The following is a 9,009-nucleotide window of genomic DNA, read 5'->3' as shown; positions in this document are numbered from 1 at the left end:
TGCTTTGAATCGTCGCTTGTTTTTACACACCTGCTGCGGAACACACGTCTGGGATTGAAATGTAGCGAAGTTAAACATCGCTCACTGATGAAGAAAAATGCGCTAACTAAAGCAATTACACTTTTACAGTGTTAATCAAGGTACATGCTATTCGGTACAACTCAAATAACCAAAGTATTTCGTGTTATTTTCCGGCGAAGAGACAAAATGCACGCGCGTTTTCCCAGGAATGCACAGGAGCACTGCAAAAGTAGACTGGTTGTTGTCTGCTTCAATTTGCGTCACGGAAGTCTCATAGATACTAGCGCCAGTTGAACCTCTAGCGTATATTATAATAACTCTATGGTCTCAGCTTGGCGATGCAACAATTTTTGTTCTCTGCACAAATACTGCTTAGAACGAATCCCTGATGACAATGACGTATGAAACACGGGTTCGTTTTTCACCACACACAATAGAAGACGCAGGAAAAAAAAAATGAAAGCCACTTACAACTCCCTGTAACGCCGAATTAGAGCGCAGCTCTTGAGGAGGAGGAGGGAAGGGCACTGGGGGGGGGGGGTTAAACTAACCAGGGGGGGCGTCACGTTACCTTGGGGGTCACGTGACCCCCAATGCCGATGATGTCATCACTGACGTCACTGATGACGTCATCAGTGACGATGACGATGCGGGTACCGATTACGTCATTAGTGACGTCACTGATGACTTCACCAGTGATGATGACGATGACGATGCGAATGTCGGTGACGTCATCAGTGACGTCGCTGATGACGTCATCAGTGATGATGACGATGACGATGCGGATGCCGGTGACGACATCAGTGACGTCACTGATGACGTCATCAGTGATGATGACGATGACAATGCGGATGTCGGTGACGTCATCAGTGATGATGACGATGACGATGTGGATGCCGGTGACGTCATCAGTGATGATGACGATGACGATGTGGATGCCGGTGACGTCATCAGTGATGATGACGATGACGATGTGGATGCCGGTGACGTCATCAGTGATGATGACGATGACGATGCGGATGCCGGTGACGTCATCAGTGATGATGACGATGACGATGTGGATGCCGGTGACGTCATCAGTGATGACGACGATAACGATGTGGATGCCGGTGACGTCATCAGTGATGATGACGATGACGATGCGGATGCCGGTGACGTCATCTTTGATGACGATGACGATGTGGATGCCGGTGACGTCATCAGTGATGATGACGATGACGATGTGGATGCCGGTGACGTCATCAGTGATGATGACGATGACGATGTGGATGCCGGTGACGTCATCAGTGACGATGACGTCATCGGGGGGTCACGCGACATCGGCGGGGGTCACGTGACCTCGAGGAGGGGGCCACGTGACCTCAGGGGAGTCACGTGACTTCGGGGGGTCACGTGACCCCCCACGAGGTCACGTGACCTTGGTGGGGGGCTCGCGCGGTGCATTATGGGACATTTCCCATGATGCACCGCGCGGTTACGCCGACGCCGACGGCGACGGCGACGGCGACGCCGACGCCGACGGCGACGCCGCTCAAGCCGGAAACGGGCCCCTAAGAGCTGCGCTCTAAAAAAGTGAAAGCCGTTTACAACTCCCTGTAACACCGAATTAGAGCGCAGCTCTTGAGGAGGAGGAGGGAAGGGTACTGGGGGGTGAAGTGACCTGGGGGGGTCACGGGACCTTGGTGAGTCACGTGACCATGGCGATGATGTCATCAGTGACGTCACTGATGACGTCATCAGTGACGATGACGATGCGGACTCCGATGACGTCACCAGCGATGATGACGATGACGATGCGGATGTCGGTGACGTCATCAGTGACGTCACTGATGACGTCATCTGTGATGATGACGATGACGATGCGGATGCCCCCCGGTCACGTGACCCCCGCCGAGGTCACGTGACCTCCCCGATGACGTCATCGTCACTGATGACGTCACCGGCATCCGCATCGTCATCGTCATCATCACTGATGACGTCATCAGTGACGTCACCGGCATCCGCATCGTCATCGTCATCATCACTGATGACGTCAGCAGTGACGTCACTGATGACGTCATCAGTGATGATGACGATGACGATGCGGATGCCGGTGACGTCATCGGTGACGTCATCGGGCAGGTCACGTGACCTCGGCGGGGGTCACGTGACCCTGGGGTGGTCACGTGACCTGGGGGTGTCACGTGACCTCGGGGGGTCACGTGACCTCGGGGGGTCACGTGACTTTGGGTGTCACGTGACCTTTGGGTGACCTTTGGGGTCACGTGACCTTGGGATGACCTTGGGGGCCACGTGACCTTGGGACGACCTTGGTTACGCCGACGCCGACGCCGACGGCCACGCCGACGCCGCTCAAGCCGGGAACGGGCCCCTAAGAGCTGCGCTCTAAAAGTGAAAATGTAAGAGGAGCGTTCACCCTTCCAACTCTAAGCCGGAACAAGCGGCCACTTGATCTGGAGCCGATTATATGCCACCAATATTGGTCATAGCCTCTCGCTGGGGTTGGCAAAGCACATGAAAGCGCTGAGTTCTAGACATTGTTATGGTTCGACTATTGTCGCCTTTGCAGCGATTGGACGCGGGCCACTACCCGAATGCTTGTCGAGCTATCGATAATCACGAGACCAAATCGATTGCTCACGCAATGCTCGGGTCCAATCTATGAGCCGCATTCAGATATCGTCACTGAGGGATTCTGCCACCTCCCAGCTACGTCGTCAGGTCTTGAGTATAGGAGGGATTGAAAGAGAACGCTCGCTTTTGTCCTTGAAATGACAACGCAACAAAGAAGTTTCTTGTTCAGTTGCGTTGCGGGCCAGTGTACTTCAATCCCACAAGTGCCAGTAAGTTTGTTTGAAGTGAAAACATTTCCAAGGGAATATCGCTGAAGGGTTCCTTTAAGGGTGAACAGCGTTTTCCTAATGGGCACCAAAAATGCTGTCACTGTAGAACAGCGTTTTCCTAATGGGCACCAAAAAGTTAAACAAATTGGGACGTACAAAAGAAAGAACTAAAGGCGCCGATAGCTCCCATGGTCTGAACAAATCACTTTAGTGTTTCATGACCAAGGTAGTTTTCTTAACTACTTTTCTAGGTAGCGTAAAAATAACTTTGGCGCTTAAAATTCTTCGCGTTTTTTTTTTTTTTGCTTTTTTACTTATTATATCTTGATTAGGGAAATCCAGGCACTGACGTTACAAGGAACGAAGGAAATTGAGCTGCCTACTCGGCCGCACTTGGTTTTTCTACTTTGTTGCTTGAGTAAAAGAGCAACACTGAAATCGTATGAATCTCGAAATATATTCGTAGAGGACGTTTTGGTAAAATTTCTGCCCATGTTGTTCTAGGGAACCGTGAGACGGAAGCTTTTTACAAGATAGGTTTTTAATCGCGTGCTGCAAGTCCGCATATATTCTAGCTCACTGCGATGCACGAGGCATGAGAGCCAGCGAGCGAACTTTGTCACTTTGGTCACTAGATGGAGCTGTGTACAACAACCATGTTTTGATGTTTTGTCAGTCACTATTAGAAGCTTGCGAGAACACAGAGGCGTCCCGGCGCGGTTCTTTTCAGAAGTATTTCGCCTAGACATTGCGTGTAGCAGCCAACCATAGTTTCTAATCAATGTCAGCTTGCCTGAGCGCAAGGCCACAGTTGGTGCTAACTTTTTTACACAAGACCCAGAAATTGCGAACACGCTGGTGAAAACAAATGTGATCCTTTCAACCCCAGCACATCTACTCGATCCATGCCAGCGAGGAAAGCGCTATCTGATAATAAGAGGAGCGACAAATAATGCGAATTTGATCACGTAAAGGCGCGATTACACTTGTGGATTCGCGTGCAGATTCGCGAAGGCGGCGAGCGGATTTTGCGGCCGGGTGGCGAAACCGACTCGTCGCTGGTGGAAAATCTGAATCGGTCCGGACCCCAAATCCAAATTTTTCGCCTGTCACGAGTCGATTTCGCCACCCGGCTTCAAAAGTTGCTGGCCGCCGGCGCCGATCCCCCAGAGAATCCCCCAGTGTAAAGTTACCATATAGCTAATTTCCAAGGCCTCCGTCTTCTTATGTCGTGAAGGTTACGTACACTTACGTCGAAGTGAACCAGCCTTTGGTGGCACTGATGAATTTCGTCCCGCAGTGAATTTTGGATCCCCAAAGGCACAAACGCTACGTAGAGGCAATTTCCAGCGCAGACAAACGAAAAACAGTGCGAAGAGCCAGTCGTCCGCTTCTTGCTCAGGAGTGGCGGTGACGTCAGAACAACGCCGAGCTCTTATTGGCTGATTGAATAAAATAGTGGGGATACCTCAATGCTCGATGCCTTAAGGTCTACCCATTGTCGTTTTTTTTTTCTTTTTTCGATCGACCAATGAGAGTTCGTCGTCGTTCCGACGTCACCGCCACTTTTACGCAAGAAGCAGACGACTTGCTCCCCGTATAGCGTAGGACATTATCAGGGAGGTTTCGTAGATCGTTCTCGCCGTCCAGCAAGGCCCTCCGCAACCCTCTATGATACCCGGACCTCTACAGCCAAGGCCATCGGCGCACAGGCCTCGTAGCGTCTTCTTCGTTGCGGTGGGCTTAGCGGATGGGAAAACGCGGTCTACGGAAACTCCCCATTGTATACGAGCTCCGAACAACTATCGCGGGTCGAATGGCGTGAGAACACATGCAGCAGAGCAACGTTGGATATGAATAGGTTTTCAAATGTCAAGGAGATCGAGATCGAAGAAACGCGGGCGCGGGAAGGCACAGACGTGGTCGAGACGCTGCTGGTCAAGTTCTGAGCGGGCAGACGCAACCCGGACGCTGTCATTTGTCTAGCTTTTAAGGCGGATCGGCGCGTACCTTTTATGCGTCGCCCGCTCCGTATGCGTCGAGAAACGGAGGGACAGTGGGAGACGACAGCAGGCGGGGATGTCAGGACGTCGAGCTCTGGTTGGAGGGATTAGTGGGTAGACCGGAAGCTAGCTGCCTTTGTCTCCACTGCACACAGTGGCGTCGGAAGTATTTCTGAGGTGGGGGGGGGCAACGGAATCGGGGTGGGGGGGGGGGGGGGGATGAAGCATCTAGAACAATATAGATATATAAAATCAAAACGCTCACAAACGTTTATTTAGAACAAATATATGTCCTTCCCCTTTTAGAATGTGGTGATCTTGTTTTTCTCCCATGTTGACGTCTTCAAACAGTGTGAAAAAAGAAAGAGCTCACTGGTGCCCGAAAACGGTTCGTCGTTCAGCCGTCCTCGACACCAACTCTCTGATGATAGAGTTCAGATCAAGTTTTGCTGCTCGCTCACTATTTACGTGCAGCAGCATCACCTGAGTCAGTCGCTTTTGTGACATGGTAGCTCTGAGGTAATTCTTGATACGCCGAAGTGCGCTGAAACTTCGTTCAGCTGATGTCGCTGACGCTGGCACTGTCATTATAAGTGCCGCAAGTCACATCACCTCAGTCATCATCCTCTTGACCTCTGGGACTTGTCTGCCCAGAGCACGGCACAACTCGGGTACGGAGCCGATCTGACCGCTTGAGAGCGAGTGAACCATGTTCAGCTGCCTTAATAGGCTTTCCAGGTGAAAATCAGTAGCGTGGGATCCTAACTTCCTTTCAAGTTCTTCTGCAGCTTGTGGCTTCTCTTGAATAGCGCACAAATTTATGTGCTCTAGTTGTGCGAGACTTTGCATGCCTGGTTGCTTGAATCGTCTCGCAAGCTCGGCGCGAACACAATCTAACGCTTCGCAGAACTGCTTCTGAAGGCCTGTCTCCGCGTCTAGAAACGCTGGTTGACAGGGCTCGCTGCTGTGTTCGAACCTTCTTGGAGGACCGCATCGCGTGGTCTTGCAAAGGCGCGTATCGACTGCTTTATTTGGCTTCAGAGATGGAGAAGCTCCTGCTTATTTCTGGTTTTAAAATAACCGCAAATAATTGAGCCCTCGAATAACTAATCCCATGATGATGAATATCATCATGCCACTCGTAATGTGAGAAATTCATGCCCGCGAAATATCTTAAAAATCCCACCCTGAGAAATTTGCGAAATATCGAGCTCGCGAGCCGCCATTACTAAAAATCCCTGGGGGGGGGGGGGGGGGGGGGGGGCGGTCGCCCCCACTGCCCCCCCTGTTCCGACGCCACTGAGTCTGCACACGTCGAATGCTCTAGAACGCGGAACTCCTGCGCTCAGCGTTTGTCTTTTGTATTAGAATGCGTTCAGCAAGTGCAGTTGGGAACAAAGGCAACCTTTGTCTCCACTGCGTCATTCCATGCCGAAAGAGGCGCGGTAATTTCTTGCATGCCTGGGATATGCACGAGAAGCATAAGTTAAATAAAGGAGGCTCTGAACTCTGAGAAAGAATAGTTTTTCGTCAACAAAAACTGTTTTCTTTTTGCTAATGTCATGCTCTAAATATCTGGAATTGACATAAAACCGGTGTAGTTAAAAAAAAAAAAAAAAAACATTGTAAAAAACGATTGCATACCACAGAAATATATGTGGGCGCCTAATTACCTAATAAAATGCCCCATCTTAGAGTAAAATACAAATATTGAAAGATGCCAATTTGCGTCCAAATATGAGCTCCAGGAAGAACACACACTTCTTTATTTGATTTGTTTTAGTCAACCTTGAGTTGAGTGTTCGCTACAATGCGTTTCCTTTTTGTTCTCTTAAGACTAATAATTGAATTGCTGGTATTAAATTTTCAAAGCAACGTTTTGTTGCGTTTTAATTAAACAACAAAATCTCCAGTTTATGCAGAAATGGGCATATGGAGAGTCAAAAAAAAAAAAAAGAGCAATGTGGGCTTTTGTGCCCGCAACTTTCGAAATAGCCAGAACTTCAATCAACCTCATCTCTTCAATATATCAAAAAATTAGAAAAGTACCTACTGCTGTTGCTGAAAAACATATTTTAATGATAAGCCTCTCCAACCATGCCTCCAAACGCCCGTCTCGTAGGTGACGCACGCCGGCGTTCGCCAGCGAGGCATCAACGGTGTGATACGCCGCGGCAAGATCTTCACGGCTCTCTTGAAAACACGTTTTATTCAGTTGAATAAGACGTTATCCTGACTTCCATGCATGCGTATCGTGTTTACGTTGTGTACGGATACCGGCGTCTTAATTTCACTCTACTTCTACCCCGGTAACCGCCGACAACGCGCAGGCCTTCATCGTCGGCTTCCCGAGTGCGGTAATGCATACTGCGCGTCGGGCATCGTCTGTCCTATGTCCAGATATAAAAACAGTTCAGACCAGATTGCTCTTAACCAATGCAAAGTCGATAACAGAGATGTCTTTTCTACATCCTTCGTCATATCTGTGACTGACGAAGCATCTGATATGATGTGTCAAAGCCAATGGGACATTAGGTGCCATTTCGGTCAGCCAATGGGCAAATGGAAATTTGGGGGCGGTTTTTCGCTGCTACAGACACAGCCGGCTTCGTTCCATGGGACCAGTTAATGCTTTCGCATTAAAAAAGGTAGCTGCTTGGGTTTTCAATCATTTCATCGCGAATTTAACGAAAGCTTCAGTCGCCACAGACATTTTTCTCTGACCCCCATTAATCATCAACGACATAAGCCCGTTCTTCACGAAGCTCCATGCGGTGTTCTTCCTACACATTACACGTCTGAGCCGAATGACGGTCTTGCTGATGCATGATGGAATGACTGAAACCGCGACAGGCAATCCTCTTTGGGAAGGCCTTCCAAAAGCCTGTTCCGCTTTATAGCTGCCTTCATTTGTGCAGTTAATGTATGGATAATCAAATTATGAGTGTATTAAAAATTGCCACTCACTCTTTTTTCCTTACGTATTAATCGGAACTTGGCAAAAAAATAAGCTTGGCACTATAGAACTCTCATGGACAAGTCATTAAGCACAGTGAAATAAGAATACACACACTGAGCCCTCCCTATCCAATACTGACATTGACGCAAACGGGACTTCCAGGAAAAAGCTTATTTTAGAGCCATACCAAACTGACAAACGCCGTTCCTTTCATGTTCCCGACAAGATAGTGCAATACCTTTTGCGCAGAAAGAGGCACCCAGCGTTCAACAAAATGCGTAGCAGCCATATAGAGAATTTCGGGCTTCAAAACCAGAAACTATAAAAATACGTGTTTTTTTTTTTCGGCAATGACGTAAAAGGTGAGCAAACCGCAAAGTCTATTTGCCGCTATGATTGTCCTTAAATGAAATTGCATTTTGACCTTTTAGGTTAATAAATCATAAGAAACGTGTACAATACGCAAGCTGGTATAAACTAAGATGACATTTGGAAGAAAGTGCGTCGATTGCGACATCAGCCCATGTGTAATCTCACGGCTTATGAACGTATTTATAGCTATAAGGTTAACGAAGTTGGTTGTAGAGTACAAGAGTCGCTCCAATGATGCCTCCTATTGTGCCGCTGGTTCTACTGACATCCACGTGGTTGGCAGGTAGGTAACAATTCCGACATTCAGCATGCTCACCTTGGTACTGGTAAGCGAATGTGCAATAATTGCATCCAGTGCAAGCTAGTGTTACCAGCATACTGTTACGGCCTAGAGCTTAGCTGGATGGTTTTACATGCTTCCTTGAATACCAGCAGAACGCATACCTCGGCAAACCTCACTCATGAGGGCCCTCACTCACCCTCACTCACCCTCATCTTCACAGGTGAGGTGAGGGTGAGTGAGTTTCTGAACCAGGAAAATTCATGAGTGTGAGGGTGAGTGAGGGCCGTGAGGGGCTGTGAGGGCGGTGAGGGCCGTGAGGGCGGTGAGGGCCGTGAGGGCGGTGAGGGCCGTGAGGGCCGTGAGGGTGGTGAGGGCCGTGAGGGCCGTGAGGGCCATGAGGGCGGTGAGGGCGGTAAGGGGTATGAGGGCCATGAGTGCGTGAGGGGCGTGAGGGCAGTGAGTGGCGTGAGGGCCATGAGTGCGTGAGTGGTGTGAGGGCGGTGAGTGCGTGAGGGGTGTGAGGGCCAT

General features: G+C 49.5%; 1 protein-coding gene across 1 annotated transcript in view; it reads left to right on the top strand.

Moving 5' to 3' along the window:
- Nucleotides 1-8,432: 8,432 nt before the first annotated feature.
- The window catches only part of LOC120844278, a 49,937-nt gene continuing 49,360 nt past the window's right edge, over nucleotides 8,433-9,009 (top strand). The window contains exon 1 of the mRNA XM_040215978.1: nucleotides 8,433-8,481. Coding sequence (XP_040071912.1) covers nucleotides 8,433-8,481 — 49 coding nt within the window. The remainder of the gene's footprint in view (nucleotides 8,482-9,009) is intronic.

This window comes from Ixodes scapularis, unplaced genomic scaffold, assembly GCF_016920785.2.
Source record: "Ixodes scapularis isolate PalLabHiFi unplaced genomic scaffold, ASM1692078v2 PGA_scaffold4__175_contigs__length_147842914, whole genome shotgun sequence".
NCBI lineage: Eukaryota > Metazoa > Arthropoda > Arachnida > Ixodida > Ixodidae > Ixodes > Ixodes scapularis.
Note: the sequence above shows the minus strand (reverse complement) of the source record. Positions and strands in the feature narration are given on the sequence as shown.